This window comes from Microcaecilia unicolor, chromosome 13 (assembly GCF_901765095.1).
Source record: "Microcaecilia unicolor chromosome 13, aMicUni1.1, whole genome shotgun sequence".
In the NCBI taxonomy this organism is placed as follows: domain Eukaryota; kingdom Metazoa; phylum Chordata; class Amphibia; order Gymnophiona; family Siphonopidae; genus Microcaecilia; species Microcaecilia unicolor.
The window spans coordinates 37,625,021-37,652,036 of NC_044043.1; the positions used below are offsets into that span (position 1 = coordinate 37,625,021).

Sequence of the window (27,016 nt, forward strand, 5' to 3'; positions counted from 1 at the left end):
AAAATCACACCGATCAGCTATAAACTTGGCTGCTGACCGGATTTCTTTATTCTTGCACCCTTCCCCCCTATTTTTTTTCTTGATAAGCGCTGCTGGAAGTCTGAGACGCACGTGTTTCTACAATAACATCTGGGCAAAAAACATAAGCAACATCTGGAGCGATCCAGCTGCTCTCTGATATAAGATAGCAAACGTAGTTAGCATTGCGGAAGGCTTTTTTTTTTTAAAGGTAGATCGACAAGACAGCAGAACGGATTAATGTTGCACAGTTTCCCGACGCCCTTAAACGTGAAGGGCGCCGTCATGACGTACAGTGTAAGGCTGCGTCATGGGTGGGTGGGGTCCCGGGGGGGACGGTCGGCATAGGGTATTAGGCTAGCTCTAGTGGCGGGAAAGATCCTGGAGGCGGTTGGTTGGGCCGGGGATGGATAAGGAAATGGAGGAGGCAGAGGAGGGAGGTCCTGGTGGCAGCAGCGGCTCTATCTCGGAGGGCTCCGGGGAAGTGAGCAGCGCTGCTGCGGCCGCCGAGAGTAAGGGCTCGGCGGGGAGTTATGAATTACCCTGGTAAGAGTGTGTTTAATGCGGGGGCGCAGTCTACGGTGTGTTATTGTAGGGGTTATGTGGGTGGGGCTAAGCTGAGGCGCGGTAAAAGTCTGTCAGGCCAGTAGAAACGTAATGAGTTGCGTGGTCGCTGTCCAGGGCCTGTAGCGGATATAAAGAGACCCTAGAGTTATAGGTCGATGATCAGAAGCAAATGCAGGTGCTAGAGGTGTCAATAGCGCCCAATGATCAGAGCTGGCGAGTGTGTTGAGAATGCAAATGCATGCTAACCAGGGCATTACCCATTCCTCCCCGGTGCTCAGTGGACAGCATGCCAAACCTTGGCACTGCGTCTGCAGCAAACCCTCTGCAAGGTCAGAGCTGGTGTTAGGGTTTGCGGAGCTACTACATTTCTATAGCGCTGCCAGGGTTACGCAGCGCTGTACAAGTTTAACATGGGGAAGGACAGTCCCTGCTCAAGAGAGCTTACAATCTAAAGGTTACAAACTATGTAGTCAGTGTAGGTATCATGAATGGGGAAGGTGGTTAGGCGCCAAAAGCAAGGGAGAAGAGATGGGCCTTAAGTAAGGACTTAAAGATGGGCAGGGAGGGCGCTTGGCGTATGGGCTCGGGAAGTCTGTTCCAGGCATAAGGTGATGTGAGGCAGAAGGGGCGGAGTCTGGAGTTAGCGGTGTTGGAGAAGGTTACAGATAGGAGTGATTTGTCCTGAGAGCGGAGGTAACCTGTTCCGGGGCAGAGCCTTGAGGCGGAATGGGCAGCCCTATTCAGCATGCATTTGCATACTAGCAACAGTGGCATTCCTAGGGGTCTGACACCCGGGGCGGATGGCCGATGTGCCCTGCCCCCGGGTGCAGCCCCCCCCCCCCCCCCCGGTGCAGCGCGACCCCCCCCCTAGTGAAAGGACAGCCCCCCACCCCGGGTGCACACCACTGGGGGGGGGGGGGGGTGCCAAGCGCCGGTCAGCTTTGTTCGTTTCCATGCTCCCTCTGCCCCGGAACAGGTTACTTCCTGTTCTGGGGCAGAGGGAGCATGGAAACGAACAAAGCTGACCGGTGCGCGGCACCCCCCCAGTGGCATGCACCCGGGGTGGACCGCCCCCCCTTGGTATGTTACTGGCTAGCAGGCTCCCCATTTTCCCCAACTGGACTGGAACCTGAGCCCCCCACCCCCACCCCAAGCCAGTGGGTGCATGGGGGCACTAGGCCACCAGGGCCTTGCAGTTGGAGGGAGCCCCAGTGTTTGACAGGTCCAGGCGCTTGACAGGAGAAAGCAGTAGGTAAGACATGTTGCTTGTGGACTGGGGGGGGGGTGGTATTTGTGGGCAGGGAGTGACTCATCCCTCACTCTTCTCCCTGCCAGCAGCTGACATATCAGGGCAAAAATCTGCCTTTACAACTATTAAATTACTACTACTACTTAACATTTCTAAAGCGCTACTAGGGTTATGCAGCGCTGTACAATTTAACATAGAAGGACAGTCCCTGCTCAAAGAGCTTACAATCTAAAGGACACGTGACCAGTCAGTCTGATAGGTGCAGTCTGGGTTTCCTGAAAGAGTCAGGTGCCGAATGCAGCATTGAAGAGGTGGGCTTTAAGCAGGGACTTGAAGATGGGCAGGGAGGGGGCTTGGCGTAAGGGCTCGGGAAGGTTGTTCCAAGCATAGGGTGAGGCGAGGCAGAATGAATGGAGCCTGGCGTTGGCGGTGGTGGAGAAGGGTAATGAGAGGAGGGATTTGTCCTGTGAACGGAGGTTTCGGGCGGGAACGTAAGGGGAGATGAGGGTAGAAAGGTAGTGAGGGGCAGCAGACTGAGTGCATTTGTAGGTAAGAAGGAGAAGCTTGAACTGAATGCGGTATCTGATTGGAAGCCAGTGAAGTGACCTGAGGAGAGGGGTGATATGATGAGTATATCGGTTCTGGCGGAATATAAGACGTGCAGCAGAGTTCTGAACAGATTGAAGGGGAGATAGGTGGCTGAGTGGGAGGCCGGTGTGAAGTAAGTTGCAGTAGTCAAGGCGAGAGGTAATGAGAGCGTGGACGAGAGTTTGAGTGGTGTGTTCAGAGAGGAAAGGGCGAATTTTGCTGATGTTAAAGAGGAAGAAGCGACAAGTCTTGGCTATCTGCTGGATATGCGCAGAGAAGGAGAGGGAGGAATCAAAGATGACTCCGAGGTTGCGGGCAGATGAGAAGGGGAGGATGAGGGTGTTATCAACTGAGATAGAAAGTGGAGGAAGAGGAGAAGCGGGTTTTGGTGGAAAGACGATGAGCTCGGTCTTGGACATGTTCAGTTTCAGGTGGCGGTTGGACATCCAGGCAGCAATGTCGGATAAGCAGGCTGATACCTTTGCCTGGGTCTCCGTGGTGATGTCTGGTGTGGAGAGATACAGCTGGGTGTCATCAGCATAGAGATGATACTGGAAACCATGAGATGAGATCAGGGAGCCCAGGGAAGAGGTGTAGGTTGAGAAGAGAAGGGGTCCAAGGACAGATCCCTGGGGAACACCAACAGATAGCGGGATGGGGGTGGAGGAGGATCCATGAGAGTGGACTCTGAAGGTGCGGTGGGAGAGATAGGAGGAGAACCAGGAGAGGACAGAGCCCTGGAACCCAAATGAGGATAGTGTGGCAAGAAGTAGATCATGATTGACAGTGTCAAAAGCGGCGGATAGATCGAAGAGGATGAGGATGGAGTAGTGGCCTCTGGATTTGGCAATTATACTTCTGGGAGGCCACCTCTGAAGCACTTGGCTCCTAAACACCTTTCTAATTTGTCCATGCCCCAGACCTTGTGTAGCCTCTGGTGGGATTGGGGTCCAGGGCAATTACTTTGGTTGCTCTCAATGTGTCACCTCTGAAACATTTGACCCCTAAGCACCTTCCTAATTTGCCTATATCTTAACCCTGCCTTGGGCCCCAGACTTGGTGCAGCTTCAGGTGGGCATGGGGTCCAGGGCAATTGCTTTGGTTGCACCCCTTAACGTTGGCCCTGCCTGTGTCTCAGGTACTATGGGCTTAGGATGCGCCAGAGACCTTAGGGTCTTTTTACTAAAGTGCAATAAGGTTTTGCACTTATGGTGCTATAACTGTTAAAATCACCAAATGGCAGGTGTAGAGGCTGTGTGCTAAATGTTGGGGGGAGTTCCTTCGAAAAATTCCTTACTAAGTATGTTTCCTAATTAGATTGTAAGCTTTGTCGAGCAGGGACTGTCTCTTCACGTTCAAGTGTACAGTACTGCGTACGTCTAGTAGCGCTATAGAAATAAATAGTAGTAGTTTGCAACTAGTGTATTTTAAGGTTGTTAATGTTTTTGTTGTACCCTTTAATCTGTCACCCTGTTACATTTTGTCCCCTTCATATTAAGTCAGTGGCCAGGTTGAAGTGTCCATCCCCATGTGAACAGCACAGGCTCGTATTGTCTAAGCATGGCTTAACTTTTTTTTTTTTTTTTTTTCTTTTTTTGGTGACCTGGTATAGTGTGTTTACCAATAAAGCTCACTGCCATTGTGCAAAGTCTCTATGGGCAAACTGTCAGGGATCCAAACAACCGGAATTCATACAAGTTATAGTGCCTTGGAAAAGGGCCAGGTGACTGCAGCAGCTTAAGAGGAAAGCTGCATCATACTGCTAGTTCAGGTAGCTGCAGAGGAGACTTTGCTTTGGAGTTACTTTTTTGTGTTTTGTTTTGGTTTTTTTATTTCAAATACTAGACTAGCCTGTTTATTGCTGTTTCTACATCAAGCTGTGCATCTCAGCTGTACAGTATTTGCGTGTTGTGGTACCAGGTGAAAGTGTGTGTGGGTGTTTGTAGGGGATGGGAGGGATCGTTATCCATACAGGCAAATTTTGACCCCAGAATGCAGCATAAGGATGGGTGAGAAACATATAGGGCAACTGGGAGCAGTGTGTTGAATTACAGTCGAGTCCAGCTGGAAATGGGGACCTAACATGCTTCATCAGAATAATATTTGGAAAGATGTGTGTATAGTTTTTTTTGCCATTTTTAATGACTCACCACTTTTCTGCTAAGCTGCCATTTGGGCCCCTTTTAATAAGCCGCGGTAGGCGCTAGCACGTGCCAACCATGCGCCAAAAAGCACTGCTCCAGGACTCGCTGAAAAATAAAACATAAAAAAAATAATTTTTCAGCGCAGGAGGCGAGACTGTGGGCAGAGAGTAGGCATGCCCTATGCTAATCTGGCAGTGTGGGCATATTGTTGCACGCTGTCCGATTACTGTAGGTTTAGTGCGGGAGCCCTTAAAAAAAATAGGTGGCGGTAAGGATTCCTGCAGTAATGGCCATGCGCTAATTGGGAAATTAGCACAGTTTTGCCATCACCAGCTTTCTCAAGGAGGACTCAAAAGTAGCTTTTCAGGAATCGTAAAATATGACACACTGAGTACAATATCTACCTTAACCTGCGCTCCATTAATGAAACAGAGGACTTTAAATGACCAAAGCTCACCTTTCTAGGTTCTCAGAACAGTTTAAATTGGTGTTAAAAAATGGAGCTTAGAAATATGTATTTTAGGCCTAGCAGCATTAGTAGTCTTCAGTAGTGATACACAACAAGCTAAACATCACCAAAGTCTGGAAAAATGACTTACTGAAATGGGTATGCATATATATTTTTTGTACTGGGCTGTGCCATTATGTGGTTAAATGATATGTGTCTTTTCAACAGGGTTGAGAAATACAGACCCATGAAGTTGAGTGAAATAGTTGGAAATGAAGAAACAGTAAGCAGACTGGAGGTGTGTCTTTTTTGCGTTGATAAACCAGTGCTACTGCTTACAAATGTCAAACTTGTGCTGATTCTTTGAATAGGTTCTATTTAACACTAATATTCTTTAAATCTTCTTTTGATTTTAAAGTTTGCCTCAGTCGTTGGTGTATTTGGAGTGAAGGAATAGACTAGTGGTTACAGCAGCAAGCTGAGAACCAGAGAAGCTACAGTTCAAATCCCACTGTTCCTTGTGACTTTGGGCACGTAGCTAAGGGTGCTAATTACTGAGCTGTAATAACAAAAAATAAATAACATGTTTTACCACAGTTTAGTTTATGTAGGATTTGCTGACTTGTAGTAGCTTGGTATTGCAGGCTAGTAATTCCCATAGTAAAGGAATACTGCAAATTGGGATCAGTTTTACAAGCTGCATTATTCTGCTCCTCAGGGGCATTGGACCACTAATATGTGGCCTGATGGCTTCCATGGAGCCATATTAAAGGGGTCGTGTACCCCAGAAAACGCAAACAATATGCTTTGTCCAAGGCGCACCACTCCACCGCCCCCCCCCCCCCAGCCTACTTCCCTAATCCCTTGTAGTCTAGGGCAGTGGTTCCCAAACCTGGTCCTGGAGGCCCTGAGCCAGTCAGGTTTTCAGGATATCCACAACAAATATTCATGAGAGATTTGCATGTACTGCCTCCACTGCATGCAAATCCCTCTTCTGAATATTTATTGTGGGTATCTTGAAACCTGACTGATTGGGGTGCCTCCAGGACCAGGTTTGGAAACCACTGGTTTAGGGCGGTGTTTCCCAGGTCGGTCCTGGAGTACCCCCTTGCCTGTCAAGTTTTCAGGATATCCATTATAGTATGCAAATGTTTCGTGCATATTCATTGAGGATATCCTGAAAACCTGACTGGCAAGGAGGTACTCCAGGACTGACTTGGGAAACATTGGTCTAGGGGTACAGAGCAGAAGTGAACCCCCAGTTGTTCCTACTCCTGTCTGGCTGTTCTTGACCCCTGTGGTAGTCTTATGGTATTACCACGAATGTTCAAGCTGCTTTTTGCCCTTATATGGCAGCTTGACTCTTAGCTGTAGTACCAGATGATTATCGCTGGAGATTGAGGGGCAGCATTTTGAACCTACAGCCAAAAGGGGTAAAAGTATCTGGGGTTCGCTTCTGCCCTGTACCCCTAAACTATAAGGAATTGGAGGGCATTGACTTGGAGTTTGGGAGGGCCTACAGGGGCTGATGGGCCTTGAACTGAGGGTTTCAAATGTGTCAATGGAGGGAGAATCGCACTGCTATTTCCACTGTTATGCACTGGCCCCTTTAAAATGGAATCCAGGAGCATTGGGCCATGTGTTAACCTCTCCTGGGCAGAAATAATAACCCTAGCTCAAAGCGGTTGCATTTTAAATGGATATTGCAAATTGTGAAGTTCGTTGCATTATTTGTTTTGCATAATAATGAAGTGTGAAGTATATAAATCCATGCAATACACCTCATGATATAGCTGCAGTGATTTTAATATGCATTATGGTAAAAATAATGCACAGAGCATGCTAGGAGGCCAGTATCATGTGTTGATCTTTAAAGCAGGTTAATAATTACCCTTCGTAATCCTTTCTCAGGTTTGAGCTTAGGGATAGACATACCAAAAAGTGTTGCTCTGTGCCAGTGTGCATTATTTACCACGGGCTCCGTTTTATGCAATGGGGCCGTGTTAATGGCGCTGACATGGTAACACATTTTAATAAAAAACAATAAAGCAAAAGGGCAACCCATTTATAGGGCACCTATTACATACCTGGGAGGTGCTGAAACGCAAATTTAAAAAAGGAGTTAAAACCTCTACACTGGCTCACATTATTCATGAGGTCGAGTTCCCAGCTGGAGAAGCGGGGGGAGCGTTTCATGAATGGTATAGAAAAGGCCTGCGAAGATTCCGAGACTTAATGTCGGATGGCACACTAAGGTCATTTGAGACATTAAGAAGGAAGTTTGACCTGCGGGAGTCTGATAACTATGCATATTTGCAAGTCAAACACTATATGAACAAACAGGGGTGGTTGCGGGCAGACCCGAGGGAACGGGAACCCCTAGAGAACATCTGGGTTACACTGGAGGGGGGGAAGAGAGGCATTTCAAGGTTATATAATTACATGAGAGGCAGCACACTGACTAAATTACCTTACATGAAGGCCTGGGAGGGCGATTTGCATTGTGAACTAAATGTGACGGAATGGGAAAGGATATGCATGGAGGTGAAAAAGGCATCGGTGTGTGTGTTGATAAAGGAAAATGCCTTTAAAGTCTTAAGCAGATGGTATTATACGCCAGATAGGCTAAAACGAATGTATGCGGGTGCCTCAGATAGGTGCTGGCGATGTGACAATGACATTGGGAGTTTTATACATGTGTGGTGGTCTTGCCCTTCAGTACGCTCCTTTTGGGAAGAAATAACTTTGTACCTGACCTCTATTTTGGACACACAATTTCCTGCAGAACCTAAGTGGTGCTTGCTGGGGTGGGGAAATAAAAGGGGCAAGAAGTGGCAGAAGCGGTTAAAAAGACTAAGCCTATCAGCTGCGAAACTGGAAATAGCAGCCCATTGGAAGCAGAGAGTGGGACCTACGGTTCCAGAGTGGAAAACGAGGCTCCGTACCATAATGGGGCTTGAACAGCTGACGGACAGACGGAGGGGCAGATTTGACCCTGCAGCGGAAGAGTGGTCACACTTGGAGCGTTTATGGACTACTGCAATCACAGTACAGAGTATTCAGCCATGATGGGGGGGGGGGGGGGGGGGGGGAGAAAAGTCATTATGTTTTCACATGGTTGTATTGCAGTTCACTTTAATATTATATGTGGTACAGCGGTTAGCTGAATATGTGTATGTATTTAGGAACAATGCGATTTAATAAAACTACTTTTCAAATCAAAAAAAAAAAAAAAAAAACAATAAAGCAGTGGAATCAAATGCATTTATTGGAATAATACCCGACGTGGCCACGTTTCGCCCTCAGGCTGCGTCAGGGGTACAAACTATCAAAAGTGTATATAAATATATCATATACACTAATAGTGGGATGAGAACCGTTATTCCAAAAATCTAGTTCCACTTATCTGCTACTTCCAACTGAACTGATGATATGCATTAACGTTCATGCATATCAGTTCAGTTGGAAGTAGCAGATAAATGGAACTAGATTTTTGGAATAACGGTTCTCATCCCACTATTAGTGTATATGATATATTTATATACACTTTTGATAGTTTGTACCCCTGACGCAGCCTGAGGGCGAAACGTGGCCACGTCGGGTATTATTCCAATAAATGCATTTGATTCCACTGCTTTGTTGTTTTTTAATACACATTTTAATAAATATAGAGCTTAAATTTTAAGCTCTCTGAGGACAGGGAAATAGGTTTGGGTACAGTGGATAACTTGCCTTAAACTACTGCAGTAAAGATTTAGGTTTCTGTTGTGGGTTTTTTTTTTTTAAACTATAAGTACAGCAAGGAGGTAATTTTGTAAGCTGGTGCCCCAATAGTGCTTACGCACATGATTGACACCAGTCACCTAAGTGCTAGATGCTGTTCTACAAACACCTAGTGCACAACTGTCGGGGGGGGGGGGCAAACACGTGGGCAGAGCACGGGCATATAGAGTAATATCAGCTGTGCACATTGCATGGTGCACTTAGGTACACTGACACGACTTTCTGCTAATATTCAATAGCTTAGGCACAACCTTAAGTCATTAGACTTGGTGCTAAACGTGCCCCATTGTGGCACCTAAAATGAGGTGCCAATGTATAGAATTGCTGCCATAGCATTTCTTTTGCAGGATGTTTCTCTTGTCAGTTTTCTAGAAAACAAAATAGTGCTCTACTTGTCTGAGCTAGTGAGTGTAAGTTCTACTACATTTTTAATTAAATAATGCAAAACTTAATTTCTAGGTCTTTGCAAGGGAAGGAAATGTGCCAAATATCATTATTGCGGTAAGTATTGGATTTTTAGATTTCATAAGCCAGAGACTTGAGCATGTCTGTCTTAAAAAAAAACCAAAAACTGGTCTGGGTCTGTGATGGGCTCAGGTTTGCTCCCTGGCTGGCAGGAGCAGGGGGTGCAGTGAATGTGATGTTCAGACTTCCTGGTGGGAGAGCAAGTCTCGGTCATTGGTTAACATGTAGTGGCCAGATTCCGGGTCCACACTACCCATGTTCCAGAGGTAGCCGCAGCCTGATGCCCTGATGAGCGGTTGTCATTGAGAAGGGAAGACTCTATACTTGTGAGTGAAGGCTTATGATGCTGAAAAGTCTGGTTCTGATTAGACCAGGGCAGGGATGGACTGAATGCGGCCCCTGAGGCCATGGGAAGTATACACAGAAAACATCATTAACCAGAATTTTGGCAATTTAATACTGTATTTTACAAATATTTTCAGAATAGCAACTCTAGCAGTTTGTTTTTATCCTTTTTAGTTAAATTTTTTACTTATCACAGGTCTATAGAGCTCTGGGCATTTCCACATAATGTTGTGGCCCTATAGAGGTAGTACTGACATGCAACTTTGTATATACAGGTTGCCCACCCTTGGACCAAGGCTTCCTAGAGATTTCCTGGGAATCCCACAACCAATCATATTTTAAGGATACCCAGTATATATTCATAGTATATATTTGCCTTAACTCATACTTGGTTTCCAGTGAAAAGTGGATTGGTTTGGAAACTTTTGATTACAGAAGCCCAGAGTAGTTGGAGGAAACTGCAGGCTAGTCCTCCCTTCTCTCACCCTCTAAACCAGTGTTTTTTAAACCCAGTCCTCAGGGACTACCTTGCCAGTCAGGTTTTTAGGATATCCACCATGAATATGCATATGAGAGATTTGCATTCATTGCCTTCTTGGTATGCAAATCTCTGATGCATATTCATGGTGTCTACAGACTTCCGACACAATCGGAGGAACTAGACAAAGATCTGGTTACAGATATCCAAAAGTTGGGAAAGAAAATAGAGGTGCTGTTGCTGGGAGGTTTCAACCTTCCGGATGTGGATTGAAAAGTTCCATCTGTGGAATCAGAAAGAAGTGGAGAGATCATGGATGCCTTTCAAAGTGCTCTGCTCAGACAAATTATGACAGAACCCACGAGGGAAGGAGTGATGCTGGATCTGGATTCTTTCATGAATTTGTTAGCAGAGGTGTAAGGTTTTCTTCCTTGCTGTTTGTGTACTGATTGGTTTCTTTTTTTCTCTGGCCCGTAAACCCACACTGTATTTAAAACGCTTGGTGGTATTTTAATTGAATTATGTAACATTGATTACATTTTGATTTTTAGGGTCCTCCAGGGACTGGCAAAACAACTAGCATTCTGTGCTTGGCCCGTGCTTTGCTTGGTCCAGCACTGAAGGACGCTGTTCTAGAACTCAATGCCTCCAATGAAAGGTATGCTGAAACAAAGAACATTTCAAGGGCAGAGGTCCACAGACTGTGAAAGGAATAGGACTTCTAATGAACACAGTAGCAGAAACAGAATCTGCTAACTAATGCAATAGAATATAGTCAACTCAGCTTCTTAGTAGTGCCATTCCACAGACCCCGGCTAATCTCTGGTTGTGTCATCACTTACCACACACTATTTTAGCTTTAGAAAGTGGAGTGAAGGAATAGCTTAGTGGTTTGAAAAGCTGGTTGCAAACCAGGGAAGCCAGAGTACAAATCCCTTCCCTCACTGTGCCCCGCCCTCATCTGAAATAGGAAGTTACATCAGACAAAGGCGGGACACAGTGAAGGAAGGCCTGAGGCAATCTGCCGCTTTTCACACGGACACGAAGTGCTGTTCGCTAGCTCTGTGCTGCCGATTTAGAAATTTTTTTTTTTTTAAATGCAGGGGGCCCGGTGGCAGACAGAAGAGGGCTGTTGAAGGAGCTGAGGGTAGGCAGGTGGAGACGGGGGACTGCAGCGCTGGCGGCCTGGGAGCAGGAGAGGGAGTGAGACCCCAGCACCGCCCCCCCCCCCCTCCCCAGGCGGCCCTGAAAATGTTACCATGGTTTAGTAAAAGACCCCCTTAGATTGTGAGCCCATGTGAAGGGCAGAGAAAGTACCTGTATATAATATATGTAAATCCGCTTTGGTTGTACCACAGAAAGGTGATAAATCTATGACCCTTTACCTTTATCATAACTGCAGTTCTTGCAGTATTATCACTGTAGCTTTATACATTCTACCAGTGATGTGTTGAAATGTTGTTTTCATGCTGACAGGCTGCTTTGTGTTCCGGAGAACATGCAAAAATCTGTTTGCCTTTTTGCATGTCCCTTGTTGAAGAGGTTTTATGACGCTGCCTGCAGATTCCACTCCAGTGCAGCATGGGATAATCTATCACTGTCAGGAAAAACCAGAATATAGTTTAAAATGTTTTCACCAACACTGCAGCTTTGTAGCACTATTCATACCACAATAATTGCATTTGTTTGATCCTTGTTTGTCTGTGTCCTTCAGAGGAATTGATGTTGTGAGGAACAAAATTAAAATGTTTGCTCAGCAGAAGGTGACACTTCCAAAAGGGCGGCACAAAATAATCATCCTGGATGAGGCAGACAGGTATGGAGGTGTATAAGAATAAATTAAACTATTTAGTACATTTTTGTGACTTACTTAGCACAAACCAAATATATGCAGCACTTTACAGGGATTTATAAAGTACAGTTTCTACTTAATAGTTTAGCCTAATCAAGACACTAAAAATTGGCACAGTGCCAGCCTTCTCACTTTGACATCTCTATGGAGCATCAGAATGAGAGGAACGCTAAGGAATCTCCAGAGGATATTTTCAGACTTGTGTGTTTATTAGGCTATGTGCAAATACTTACAATCTGATTCTGGCAGACCTCTGTCTTCTATAAGGAACACATGAATTAATTCTCAAATTAGGTCTTTCGGCTGGGGTAAGGGGTGCTGAAACTGTAAACTCCAATGGTGGTATCCTGTCGCTCATAAGCCCCAAATGTGATTAGGGGCTCATGTTTGACAGGGTCCTGGTGCATGGTTTCAGCTGAGAACTGCTGCCCGTGATTGGACTAAAGTAAGATGAATGGGGGGGGGGGGGGGGGGCGGGGGATTTCCAGGTACTTCTGAATCAGGGCTCATGGCAATGCATCTTATTATGCTGGATGCCCAAAGAGGCAGGAAGAAATCCACTGGACCTTTTAAAATAAATAAAATCCTTCCACCCACCCCCCCTTTTTTTAAATTGTGAATAGTGTGTGCTTTGAATTCAGACCCTTTATATTTGGTTTTATGTGTGTTGTTGACCTGATTTCTTGGTTAAAATAAATTGCCCTTGATTGAGGATGTTTGCAGAGTATCAACTCAAAATTTGACCGTAATAACATATTTTTTTTTTTAAAAAAAAAACCCCACACAAACTAATTGTTCTGGTTGCTACTGCAGCATGACAGATGGTGCTCAACAGGCCTTGAGGAGAACAATGGAGATTTATTCCAAAACAACCCGTTTTGCCCTTGCTTGCAACGCATCCGATAAGATTATAGGTAAGAGAATAATGAATCTTACCTTATATCTATTATCCATTGTTTTCATCCTTTGGGAAGCTACGTTTCCTTTAACATCAAGACTTTTCCAAAACTCAGAGGGATCCAGGATAGCTAATTAGGCAGTCACACTGATTCTTCACTTTAATAGTTTGCTGTATGTACCTTTCTGCTGCTTTATGTTGTTCCTTATGCTAAACCAGAAGGTGAAGACTTAGGATCCCCCACCTCTTCAAGTTCAGCATCAGGCTTCTATCCATTCAGGGCTCTGTCGGCAGATGTCGGGCTCGGGACATTCCCATGGCGGTGGTGAGCCATGCAGAGAGATGTTTACCCTTGGGTGGCAAAGCATAGCCGAGTCCTATTGGCCCAATTCCATTGCCAGCAGAGCAAAGTTCCTGACCCAGCAACATCTGCGGGGGGAGTGTCAATCTGGGAAAAAAATTGCAAGAGGAGGCGGAGCAGCTAGTGTTATGGAGGCAGTGTTAAGGTCCCCTGCGTCAGAGCAGCAATCTTAGAGATTCTGGGTGAAGTCACACTAGGGAACCCAAGATATGGGGAAGCTGATGGTTTCTCAATTGAACAGGTAGCAGAAATCTCGCTGGATTCTATGGTTGGTGGTTTGCTGAGTTGGCTTCTCAAACTTTTTACAAGACCCAAAATGAGTCTCTGTCTTCTAACTGCCTCCCGGAGGGTGGAGAAGAAAGTGAAAGCTTTTTTGTTTCTTTAAGAGCTTACATCAGCAATGATGATAGCATTTGTGTGCAAAGAAAATGGAAAAATATCAAGAGTACTGCTAGGCAGCTCACATTAAGGGTTTTGAATTTTCCACAAACCCTTAGATTGTCACCTACTATTTACTACTATTTAACATTTCTAGAGCGCTACAAAGTGTACGCAGCGCTGTACAAACACAGAAGAAAGACAGTCCCTGCTCAAAGAGCTTACAATCTAATAGACAAAAAGTAAAGCATTTAAATTTAAAATATTTAGTAAGTCAAGCACAGAGAACAGTCACAGAAGGACTGAAGATGTTGAAGGGTGGTCAGTGTGATTAGGTGTAACTCTGGTTGGAGTAGTGGGAGAAGGTGATAGAAGAATAGAAATGGGTGCGGTAAAAGTAATGAGTGGGTTGATAGGGAAGTTACATAAGCCTAACAAATGAACATCTGTTGTGTCCTCTGGGAAGAACATGGAATCTGTGGATGAAGGAAAAGCAGAGGTCTTCTCTCCTGTGATAGTTTAGATTTAACTGGACTATTGGAATCCTCCAGGAAGATGGTAATAAAAAGGGGAACTTTATTGGTACCTTTCGTTTTTACCCAAGATAAGGATTCTGTCATGCCCTTCTATTTTCCCCATCAGAATGATGATTTGTTTTCTGATGTATATAAAAGCAACCAGGAAAGGAGGAAGCAGGTCTTGGCTTTGAGAGATGGTGCTCTCCTTAAGGTGCAAAATTTTTCTTTCTTTTTCTGTGTCAATGTGTGATTCAGTGTAGGAGCTCTTTGTTTATTTTCTTTGATTTATCTCAGTTCAGGGCTGTTTTGCAGAGTTGAGCAGTTGATGTTTATGGAGGTGCTGCTGCTTCTAAAGTACAGGTATTGTGTAGTGAACGAGTATCTGCCTTAATTGCTTTTGTGTTTTGTATTTTGCCTTTTTATTCCTGCACTTTTCATTTTTATCCTCTCCCTTTGCGGAATATAATTCTCTATTTCCTTGAAGTTGTGTAAGATTTTCTGTATGTCCTGCTTATTTATTGTTTGAGAGAGCAGATCTTTGTATCAAGTTTATCTTGATGGTAATATTTAGTCATTTCAATAAATTTTACAAAAGAGAGTTCCAAAACTCCCCAATAGAAGGTGTATTCGTAATGGGTAGTTTAAGATGTCCAAAACCTGTTCATTTTCCACACTTTGAAGGAAGCCGGAGGCAACATAGGTCAGAAACAGGTGCAGAGCATGCAATAGTGCTGCCCGAACGGCATGCTCTCGATCCTTTTCGGAAGGGACCATCTCTGAGGAGTGGAAGGAAGAGGGTGGAGAATGACCTGATAATTCTCGTTTTTCTGGGATGCAGTTTGTAGACTAATACCAACTTTATTTTTTTTTTTTTCTCCAGAGCCAATCCAGTCTCGCTGTGCTGTGCTGCGGTACACAAAACTGACAGATGCACAGATCCTGGCCCGGTTAATGAAGGTGGTTGAGAAGGAGAATGTACAGTACACAGATGATGGGCTGGAAGCGATAATCTTCACTGCACAAGGAGATATGAGACAAGTAAGTTTTTGTTGTTTTCTCCTCTCTCTTATTGATACCTTGAAGATTTATGGGCCAGCAAGACTTTTTTAAGGTCACAAAATTTATAGCTGTTGCATATTTCATTATTAGGACAATGACACTTAGTGGACACTTGCATGCGATCCTTTTTCAGTGGCCCCACCATCCCACTGAATGGAATAAATTGCCACTAGTTTTGATGATGGACAGTCATTTGAGATTCAGAGAGCAATTGAAGGTGTTTATTTCATCAAACATTTGCTTTACAGTAAATGATATGATTCAGTGGAACAGATATATGTTAATTATGATTAGGGAAGTTGTAGCTTGACAGTATTACTGAGAAATGATGTGGCTAACAGTATTGGGAAATGATGAGATACTGATGCTACCAATGCGTATGAGGGGCAGTTGAACCTGTGAGGGATCTGGAGGCTGTTGGGGTATTGATTTTAGCAGATTTGTAATGCACTGTTTGAGATTATAAATTAAGGTTAAGATGCAGGAAAGATAACTAGAATATATTCTTGTGTATGTCTGCATTAGATGGATACCTTCCAATAGCACCTGCAACATGTTGAATTTAAATTAGATTTTTATAATTGCTCCCACATGTATGTGCATATAGAAATAAATGTATATAATGTGGGACCTCATATCAGTGGTATATATTCATTATAGCTTCATAGCATTAGAACAGCTTTCCTTGTTTATAAACATTGGTCCCAAAATAGTTCTTGCACCCAAAACTGACGTTTAACCCCCCCCCCCCCCCCAAGTAAAATATTTAACTTAGAAACAATAACACCAGTGCAATCATGTTTTGAGCACTGGCTCTGTATCAGGGTGATACTACTTCAAATATGTTTTTTTCAGTACAGGTGATGCTTCGAATTGGTGCAGTTAATACAATGCTCAGTATTGGTTTATAAATACAGAGCTTTCTTCAGCTCAGTAATTGGTGCAACAACTATTTTGGGACTAATTATTAGAAACAAGGAAAGCTGTTCTAATGCTGTGAAGGGAGAATGAACTTTATTCTGCAATGTCCCATGTCTTTATTTCCATATGCACATCTGATAGTGTGCAGTTAAATTTGATTTTTTAATAAATTTACTAGGTTGCAAGTGCTGTTGGAAAGTATTTGCTTTTTTTTTTCACCTGGTTTTTGGATGTTACTTAGAATCTGCTTTAGACAGATGCCACTGGCACATGCTTAACGTTTGCATTTGTAAATGTTCTGTTGTAAACGGCCTATAACTGTGAATGGGCAGCGTATAAATTATTTTAAAATGTGAATTAGGATTTATTTACCGCCCTTTTGAAGGAATTCACTCAGGGGCCCTTTTACAGAGCAGTGGTAAGCCCAACATGAGCTTACCGCTCGCTCTTCCGGGACTACTGCCGGCCCAACGCAGCCGCTGGTGGTAGTCCTGCCCCGGCGCGTGGGGAAAAAATGGCCCCCACCGTTACCACAGGGCCCTTTTTCTCGCTTGGTAAAAGGACCCCTCAAGGTGGTGTATAGCAAGAATAAGCCAAACATAAGCAATGGACAGTTACAGCAGTAAAAGTATTCAAATTATAATGCAAAGTATGGCATAGGATGCTACATTACGTCAACACAATAAAACATTTTAATAGACAGCAAAGATGGAACATACAGATGGAGCACAGGAGTAAGAAAATAAGGGACTAATTTAAAGAAAGTTGCACATGAGATGGATGGATGTTAGGTAGTTTGTCAAGTTGTAATTCATTTAGTTAATGTCTTTACACTAAAGCTCCTGCATAGTTAAGGATCAGGACCAGTGCAAGACTATTGGGTGCCTTGTGCCTCCACCCATCCCCAAATTAACTTTTAGGCCTCTTGTGTCCCCTCCTCAACATTTATGGTCACCCCAGTAACACCCCTGTATTGGGATAAAAGGGCTATTCACAAACAGCCCACCTGATGTTAGTTCTTTGTTTTTCTTTGACCTCAGCTGCTGCCCCAAGTGACTATATAATCCCTGTTTAATAGTTGGGCCTGCCCTGTTAGGGATTTTCCCTAGCTGGACACCAGGGTGGAATAGAGGGAACATTTTTAGGGGTCCTTTTACTAAGCAGTGCTAAGCCACTTTCCTGCAAGCTAATTTTATTTTGGCAATAATGGCTATGTGTTAATTTCCCCATTAAAACGTGAGCACTTACAGACACCTGTTGTGGTGGTGGTATGGGCTTATACGCTAATCAGCAGTAATATAGCAGCTGTAACCAATTAGCGCAGAATATGCCTATTCTCCCCCCCCCCCCCCCCAAACCCGCCCCAGCGTTACAAAATAAAAACCTATTTTTTAGTGGAAAGCAGATGCTGGAATTGCCGCGGAACACCTAGGCGTACCTCGCAGTAAATGTATTTTAAGCTGTTAGTGCTTACTGCAGCTTACTAAAAGGGCCCCCGTAGTGTTAAATGGAAGGTACTATTGTCAGGGTTATCCATGGGGGTAATTAATATGACTTTCAGGCTCTGCAATTCAGGGAACCCTGGTAGCCCCAGCTCAAGCCCTCCTTCCTCTTTAGCACCTATGTCCCTTCTTGTCCTTGGAGCTAGAGTAGTGTCTGGACAGAAACTTAAGAATGTCTGACAGAGATACAGATAGTCTACTTCCTCCTTCCCCACACCCCGTCTTCACTTAAAAGAAAAAATTACCCTTCTCTGACCACCCTCTTTCCCCAAATCAGACTTGGAAGTCAGAATTTTGTGAAGTCATTCTCCATGTTCTAGGTGTCCACAAGTTTTGATCCATACTTAATATGAAGAGTGACTTGTACAGAAGCAGTGAATTTGTTACTTAATAACAGATTAGATTGAATGTGTGTTAACCCAGGGATTTTCAGTGAGTTACCCTATAGCCAGCTTCATTTTTGAGATACTCATCATATATAAGCCTCTGATAAATTATCATGCTGCAAATGTATGCTATCTCATGCATATTGGTGATGGATACCCTGAAAACCAGACTGTCTAGGAAGTACTGGAGGTATCTAGTGGAAAATGGTTAGCCGTCCCCAGTCTGGCCCTGATTACCAAAGAGATCTTTATTTTTACAAAGAGGTACAGTACCCAGTTCTTACATTTTCTACCTTGAACCCCACAGCCAGCAATTTTTATAGGTTGAGCACTTAAGATGCTTTATCACAGCAGACCCAAAATCTGGCTTTGACTTGGCATATATGAGAACCTTGCAATAGAAAAATCAAAACAAGCCATATGAAATGATGCCTGTTTTTTTTTTTTTTCTTTAACAGGCATTAAACAACATGCAGTCCACTTACTCCGGGTTTGGTTTTATTAACAGCACTAATGTATTTAAGGTGAGTGAGCCATACTTTTTTTTTGTCAGAATAATCAATACAATACAGTCTGATGTACAAAATATTTTTGTCGTAAGGTCCATGTTGCTGGACTTCCAGAGCTGTTTTGAAGTGTCAACATGAGTATGAAAGGTTAATGAGGGCTGATACCATCTGCATAAATGTTTGAAAGTAGAATCTTTAATATTTCACCACTGAAAACCTTGCGGCTTCACAGCACATAGCTAGCTTCCTTCCATGTTGTCTGACCAGCGAGAGCCACTGTGTGTGTGTGTGTGTATGTGTATGTGTTTGTGCCTGGCATTCACAAGTACTTGGCATTCAGTGTTTTATGAAAAGTGTAGTTGAATCTAATTTAATGAGAAAAGGGATTTGCTGTTGTCTCTGTTACTGGATCATGTCCAGCTCTTGGCACTTCCCTCATTCTGAAGTTCTGATTTTTTTTTCCTTCTAATAATTTCAGGTATGTGATGAGCCTCATCCGTTACTGGTGAAAGAGATGATACAGCATTGTGTGAATGCAGATATTGATGAAGCGTACAAGGTTTGTGTACGCTAGAAACTACATTACTGCTTCATATCCCATAATATTACCATTAAACCTAACAAAATTTGTATGGCTAAAGCAAATGTAACTTTAGAGGGGTTGCAGAGTATGGTGATGCCCAGTTTGGTCTTAGGGGTACAGGAGGCAGGGAGCCCCATTTCTACCACCAGCCTGACTGATTTGCAGGACTCTCCTATTGAATATATGTGATGTAATGCCACTGCGCAACTTCTCATATACACTCAGGCTTAATCCCATGGACACTTGAATAGTCCTACCAAGCCCTCTTTGGACCCCATTTGCAAACTTGCTCCTACACTGGAAACCTCCTACCCACCAATTAGATTCCCATGGATCTTTCTGTTACATAGCTTCCCACTATTCCAGAACCTGTGGGATAGCTGTGGCCATCAACCAGCAGGTGGAGATAAAGAACTGAAAACTGAGCTGAGATCTCTCTTGGCATCCAGTCCAGCTCCTCAGTATTTTCTATTTCCAGCAGGTGGACAGGCACGCTTTTCAGCCTCTGTTTCTGAGTGATTTGCTCCTGGTCCAGTTGGTCAACTGGTCCCCAGTTAAGCTTTACAGGTGACTTGACTCTCTAGAGTCATATCTAGAACTCTTTAGATCCCTGTCTCTGGTGCCCAGTGAATTTACTTCTTCCTTCCCTTCACCGCTTTCCTTTTCCAGCACAACCTTGAAAGGAAAGAGGTTTATAGAGAGCATGGGGACAGAAACAGTCTCCACAAGTCTTACCCCAGACGAGACAGCCTTGGGGGGAGCATACAGCAGTGGCAAGTCCGACTCGGAAATGCTTGGAAGGCTGCAAGTTCTACTTGGTGCAGGGGAAGGATCCTGACTCGCCGCTTGGGACCACATTGTGCTGCACTTGTGACAGTTGGGGTAAAGGCAGTTAAATGGTGTTCCTGCTGTGGAACCCACCAGCTGTCGACGGGGCATGGACCAGTGCATGCAAGCCAGGAATTCTACGGGATGTGGAAGAAACAGTTGGCAGCGGCACATCTTTGATTTTGGTGCAGCATCTGAATACGCCAGGGACTTTGGGCTTTCCAGCAGGGCCGATCACAGTTTGATGCAGAAGAACATGGGAACGGGCACCATTTTATCAGGGCCAACTGGCAATGAGTAACAGCCTCTGTCTGATCACACACAAAGCACAGCTGCCATTTTACAGCCACAGGGCCCGACAGAGTTCAGCTGCATCAGGATCTTTTATTTTCTCCAGAGTTTATATTGCTCTTACACCAGGCCTATTTACTGAAGCAGGGACAGTCAGAATTGCTGCAAAGTGCTTTAGTTTCTCACCTCACTGCTCCTTCAGCTCCTAAGAGATCTCATTTAGACCTCCAGGAGCTGGCAGGTGATCATCTCTGTTTCTCCCTGCTTATCTGATGTGGCCTCAGTTAAGTGGAGCCATTGTTAAAGGAACTGTTAAAGGAAGGAGAGCTCCCTTCTGAGGAGGGGCATGATCCGAAAGTACAGAGCCTCTTTCATAAAGAGGAGCTCAGTACTCTTATATCTGAGGCACTGGCGGTGCATTCCATTTCTCTATAGAAATAAAATGTTCTAAGGCACAATGTTTCTGGGTGCTGTATGAGCTATAACCCTGAGGCTGGGTTTGTTGTGATCTGAGATTTTTATCTTTAAATGGCCCCTGACACAGGTGCTGTGTGCCGAAACATGGCCTGTCTTGGGTCCATGTATTAAAGACTTGTTCCTATTTGAAGGCTCTTGGTGCTGTTTTTTTGTTTGTTTGCTGATCTGTACTTCGACCCTCTTTATGTTGCTCAGTGTCAGTAGTGCCATCTTTTTCAGTCGTGAGGGGGCTTAGAGGTCCTTCTAAGGCTTTCCCGATGCGTCCAGACAGTCAGGACCTGATTACAGCAGAATGGGTCTCACCAGACATGGAGCTCAGAGCGGGAAGAGCCATGACTCATCTCTACCCGTTGGTTCTGGAGGAGAAAGACAGATTGTGGCTTCCCAGAGTAGACTCTCTTGTTACGGTGGTGACTAAGACCACCACCTTCCTGGTGTAAGGGGGCATTGCCCTAAAAGATCTACAAGATAGGAAGCTAGAAGGTTCGCTGAAACAAGCCTGTGAAGTGACCTTTTGGGCCTTCAGGTGACATTGTGCAGCTCATTTGTGGCAAGAGTATGCCTGAAGTAGCATCAGTATAAGGTGGGTACCATAACACTCAGTTGTATACGTGGTTGGCCTACTTGGATGCTATTTATGACATGTTAAGGGTTACAGCTCTCAGTGTCTTTGGCTGTCACGGCACGTTGGTAACTCTGGTTGTGGCATTGGACAGTGGATGCAGCGTCGGTCATGTTTAATTAAATAAGGGCTATTTGGAGAAGATCTCGGTGACTTGGTGAGAGAACTGGGGGAAACTAAGGCACAATGGTTGCTGGAGGGTATGCTGAAAGCCTTTGATCGTCCATCTTCAGGGGGGCTCTCCGTTTTGAGACAGCAGATGGTACCATCCTGGTCATCAGCAGTATGGTCAGAAGTCCTACTTTCAGGCATGCCAATCTTCCTTTCGTGCAGAAAGACATTCTCTGTCAGCTAGAGTGCTCAATGCCTCCTGAGCTATACAGTGATGCGAAGCTAGTCCACTCTTCTCTTCCTCCGATGGGAGGACATCTTCATGAGTTTTGAGAGGAGTGGGCCAAAATCACATTAACTAGTGGGTTTTGGATATGCTTATGAAGTTCTCCCGCCCGGTTGCTCCTTTCGTCTTGCAGCCTGCTTGTCAATAGAGAACCAAGGTGGCACTCTGGATCATTGTTTCAGTTCTCCAGGCCGAAAAGGGACAAGGCAGATACTACGTCAACTTCATTGTCCTAAAGAAGGAAGGCACCTTTTGTGTGGTCTTAGATTTCAAAGATCTAAACTGCTGCACCTGAGTGTCCCGCTTTCACATGAAGACACTAAGAGCAGTTATAGCCTCGGTTCAAGCAGGAGAATTTCTCACTACCCTCTTTCTCAAGAAGGCATACTTGAATATACCTATATGACTGCCACATTGGCGGTTTCTATGTTTTGCGATGCTGGGCCATCACTTTGCCCTCGCCATGGCTCCTAGAACATTTACCAAGGTTATGGTGGTGGTGGTGGCGGCCTTCCTTCAGCACCAGAGAATTCACTCGTATCTCAGACTGGCTTATTCGTGTGTCATCCTTTTCAGATAGCATAGCGTCAATCTTCTGCTGTTATCGAATTGGGTGATCAATTTTGAGAAGAGCAGACTAACTCCATGCTAGAGTATCTGGGCGTTCTTCAACACAGCATGGGAGAGGGTCTTCCTCATGAAGTGCAGGAGGTTGATGCTGGTTCATCAGATTCGTCTTCAGTCAAGGCAGGCTCAGGGTCTGGGACTACGTCCAGGTTTTTAGTCAATGACGGCGGCGATGGAAGTGGTGCCGTGGGCAAGGGCTCATATGCGGCCATTATAGGAATCTCTTCTGAGTTGCTGGTCTTCAATGTCACTGAAGTATGACCTTTATCTCCCTTGGACACTGGTTGCCAGATGGAGTATGCAGTGATAGTTGTCACCTAGGAGTTTGACCATCAGTTTCTTTTCCAATAACACAATGGGAGGTGGTGACAATGGACACCAACGAGCTGGGTTTGGGAGCTCATTACAAGTTTATCTGGCACAGGGCAGTGCGGAATGCCTTACTTGACTTCACTCCTTTTCTGGCGTAGGCCCCAGTCTAAGTTTTCTCCAACAATGCGGTGGCTTATATCAATAAGCAAGGCAGGACCCGCAGCAGTCTGATGGCAGTGGAGGCATCCTCTCTCATGAGTTGTGTGGTGAAAAATCTTCTCTGCTTGTTGTCAGCTTACATGGCTGGGTCCTTGAATGTGGAGGCGGACTTTCTCAGTAGGCACTCCTTGGACCCAGGAGAATGGGAACTATCCAGCCAGGGTTTTCAGCTGATAGTGGATTGATGGGGGTTCTCTGTTTCTTCTGGACTTGATGGCGATAATAAATGCCAAGTGCCCAAGTTCTTCAACCATTGGAAATAACCGGCTTGATGGAGATCAATGCCATACTGCAGCCCTGGCTATCCCAGTATTCCAGAGGCCCACCTGAAGTTTCTGAGATGAGTAATGGGTCAAATAACGAATGTCACCTTTGCATGATGCTTCCTGCGTAGCTCTTGTTCTCTACAAGTTGTCCAGAGATGAGATCCACACGTTTGCTTGTCTAGTGAGTGTTAGGTTAGAGAGTTTAAGATTGTTGTGTTTATTCTGAGTTTCTCACTGCTTGTCAACATAAATACTGAGGATCTGGACTGGACGGTAAGAGATCTCAGCTCAGTTTTCAGTTCTTTCAATTCTCTATCTCCACCTGCTGGTTGATGGACACAATTATCCCACAGGTTCTGGAATAGTGGGAAGACTAATGGAAAGAAAAGTGTGTAAGACCTAATTTTTCCTTACACAAGAAGCTGACCTGTAAGTATTCCCTTGTGACTTCTAAGGAAACCCAGGGATTCATAGATGTCCTGGAAATGTACCTACAGACTCCCCAAGAAATGATCACTATCATTGGTCCCAATCAAGAAGAGTAACACATTCAGCAGCTTATTAGGAAAAATATTACAGTGAATTGTAAAAGTTATAACCAGCAATCAATAAACAGGCAAAATAACATTTATTAAACAAGCCAGTACTACTCAATCCTTTCCTGGAGACACCTAGCTAGTTGAGTTTTCAGGATTGCCATAATATGCAGTGGATGATTTTTACATTTATACTAGAGACCCACTGTATGCACAATTATCCTATGCATATTTATCTCATGGGACATGCTGCTGCCTCCGCCTCCTCTATGTCGGGGAACCCACTCAGGTCTGGATGATTTAGCCATACACTCTGCTAGGGCTGGACCTGATCTCATGAGTATTCATTATCGATATCCTGAAAACCAGCTTTGCTGGGGAAAAGGTCCAAGTCCTGAGCACCACTGATCTAGTATGTTAGGGTAAAGAAGACATCAGTTGGGTGTGATCATTCTCTAATTGTCTAACACCTTATTGTGACCCAGGGAAGATGACAACTACACTGCTTGTTGGGTAGCTGGCTGTTCAGCACAGTGGAAAGCCATTTCTGACCCCAAATATGGCAGTGCAGCTGAAGGCCCTGGGTTAGTAACTTACTGTCAACACTGCTCCAAAAAGACAGCCAGGGAACATTCTTTTGTTGCCTTTGAATTACTTAATTTTAAATATAGACATGTTCCCTCAGATTGTTGCCCACCTCTGGAGACTGGGTTACTCACCAGAAGATATAATTGGTAATATTTTCCGGGTGTGCAAAACCTTTCAAATGCCGGAGTATCTCAAGCTGGAGTTCATCAAGGTTAGTGGCTCTGTCAATGGCATCCTCTCAATTAATCCTGTGTAAAGTTGCATAGGTTCAGATTTTGTTTTTGCTGTTTTTATTTTCCTTTGTGTGTGTGTGTGTGTGTGTGCTTTTCACAGCAGTTTCTCCTTCTTTTGGTCTTCAAACCTTTGTGGCTGTAGCACCAGGAGATTTTTAAATCTACCTTGGGAATTTTCCCTTGATTCCCTCCTGGCTTCTGGCTCCCTACAGAACTGAGCTACAGATCCACGTTAGCCACTAAGTGTCATTGAGTGGTGGCTGAGGATCCTCCCCCCCCCCCCCCCCCCCACACTTCCTGCCAGAGCAGGGGACAGAAGCCAGACCGGAGCAGCATGCAGTACTTGCCTATGGGCTGGTCCAACAGGGCTGATGTTGAACATGCTGGTGCCCAGGGCAGAATCTGGGGAGAGGACTCCAAAGACTGCTTTCAGGCTTTGCCCACTTCAGTTTCAAGCAGGCTTGAGGTTTCCTGTTTGGGGGGGGGGGGCACAGCATTTGCCCTGGTTGCCACTCTTAACAGCAGTCCTGTGGCCCAATGTTTTTATAGATTGAGAAACTCACACTGCAGCATTTCCACACGTTTCAATACTTTTTGACCTTTCCCTTTTTTGCTGTTTTTTTTTTTTAACCCCCAGAGTTAGTAGTCCCCTGCCCATAACTAAATTTCATTTTGAGATACGATGTCTAAATTCTATTTTGAACATTTTGCAAAAAAAAAAAAAATCCAAAAATCCAGTGCCAAACAGAAAAACACATCTCTTTGATTCAAAAATCACTCTATTTTAGATGTTTTTGTGCTCAATGTGCCTTTCGTTAAGGGTCATTTTCAAATAAGCGTCCAAGGGAAAAATGCACAAAAACAAGGCATTGGGTTGTCTGGAGGCCAGCAGTCTTACTAGACTGGCTACATAGACATTCCAGCAGAGCAGTGGTGCAGCACTGCAGTGAACCTCACATAAAAGGTCCCAGGTACATATCACATCATAACTCCCTTATATTGTATAGTGAGCCCTCCAAGAATAGCAAAAAATATACTGTACACCACTACAGTAGCCCATATGCCTGCAGGTGTCTCCTATGTGTGAGTTCGTTAGATATTTTGGAAGTGGGTTTTGGGGCACTCACGCTTTCTACCACAAGTATACCAGTTAGAGTGGGATATGGGCCTGGGTCCCCTTCTCTACAGTCCACTGAACTGACCACTAGGCTACACCAGAGACCTGCTTGCTGCTCTAAGAGGAATGGCCATTATACCTGCAGCTGTCATCGAGCCTGGTGTGTACTGTCACTTTCATCTCTTAGGGAGATGGGAGGGGTCATTGACCACTGGAGGATTAAGGGGGAACGTCATGCCGTTATCCCTCCAGTGGTCATCTGGTCAGTTTGGGCACCGTTTTGGTACTTAGTTGTGTTTGAAACAGGTCTAGCCAGAAACATCCTATTTTTTGCCCTGGACATTTTTTTTACAATGTTCTGTTATTGCAGGAAAAAAAAGGCCAAATTTTATGCCGCCCTAGTCCCACCTAAAACATGGCTCCAACACGCCCCCTTGAGATTTAGGCAAACTGCATAGAAAAATGTCTTAAAAAATTACTTTTGAAAATAACGATTTGGACATTGTTGTGAAAAGTCCATCTGTGCTTTTTTGAATGTTTTTCAGTTTTGAAAAATGAACCCCAAAATTAAAGTAGGCAAAACTTTGGGGTTTTGTGTACAAGTTGTTGACTGCTTGAATACACACATTATGAACATTATGAATCAGTAGCTCCTTAAGCCCTCGGTTTCAAAATTGAGGTTATTAAATCTTTCCTTATGGAGCCTGGAACTTAATTTCTATATTGTGTGTTGTCTTACCTAAAACGCTTTTCCTTTTACTGTGTGCTCTTAGAAGCTTTTCTGGGTGGCCTCACTCTTGTTTTTTTAGATGGTATTGTCAGGCCATGGTTCTGCTTTCACCGTTTTATTTCTTTTCTAACGTCAGCTGCACCATATCTTCGATTCTTCTATACAAAGTGGGGTTTCGGAGACCTGTCCTGAGGCCTCTGCAGCCAGTTGGATTTTCAGGATGTGAATATGCATGAGTTTAGTTTGTATGTACCGAGGCTCAAGTTTGTGTGTTATATTGTGGATATGCTTGAAAACCTGACTGGCTGTGGAGTCCCTAGGACAAATTTTGGGAAGCCCTTCATTAAAGATTACCCCCTCCCCCCAAATAGAACTTTAAAAGCTACTTTCTTTCCCCCTTAGGAAATTGGATATACGCATATGAAGATTGCGGAAGGTGTGAACTCGCTCCTACAGATGGCTGGATTGCTGGCCAGGCTTTGCCAGAAGACCTCAGTATCTTCTGCCAGTTAAAAAAATAAATAAAAGAGAGAATTGGTCTCTGTCACTCATTCTCTGAAAGTGAGAAAATGGACATGGAAGGTTTAGATATGGCTATTAAAAAAAAATTCTGTAGGTGTTTTTATTAGAGCCAGGAATTGAAATGGCATCGTTGAGAACCTTGATTTGAATAATTAAAGCCAGATATAATTTTATGCTATATGATTTTTTTTTTTTTTTC

At 44.4% G+C, this 27,016-nt stretch overlaps 1 protein-coding gene across 2 annotated transcripts; it reads left to right on the forward strand.

Moving 5' to 3' along the window:
• The first annotated feature begins 376 nt into the window (after positions 1-376).
• RFC2 (replication factor C subunit 2) lies at positions 377-26,812 on the forward strand. 2 transcript variants are annotated; one of them, XM_030222418.1, is made up of 11 exons: positions 377-564; positions 5,243-5,312; positions 9,257-9,298; positions 10,637-10,743; positions 11,800-11,901; positions 12,751-12,851; positions 14,973-15,130; positions 18,419-18,484; positions 18,948-19,028; positions 24,313-24,426; positions 26,698-26,812. In XM_030222418.1, the coding sequence occupies exons 1-11, from the start codon at positions 425-427 to the stop codon at positions 26,806-26,808; spliced, it is 1,092 nt and encodes a 363-aa protein (XP_030078278.1). In that variant the 5' UTR covers positions 377-424; the 3' UTR covers positions 26,809-26,812. The 2 variants fall into 2 exon arrangements, with proteins under 2 accessions (XP_030078278.1, XP_030078279.1); XM_030222419.1 differs by lacking the exon at positions 377-564 and adding an exon at positions 1,745-1,837.
• Positions 26,813-27,016: the final 204 nt, after the last annotated feature.

Bases quoted from the DNA above. Each gene is read 5' to 3' on its own strand.
- RFC2 (XM_030222418.1), top strand. From the start codon at position 425: ATGGATAAGGAAATGGAGGAGGCAGAGGAGGGAGGTCCTGGTGGCAGC. The intron at 18,485-18,947 runs GTGAGTGAGCCA...TAATAATTTCAG, and splicing joins ACAGCACTAATGTATTTAAG to GTATGTGATGAGCCTCATCC. The intron at 19,029-24,312 runs GTTTGTGTACGC...ATGTTCCCTCAG, and splicing joins ATATTGATGAAGCGTACAAG to ATTGTTGCCCACCTCTGGAG.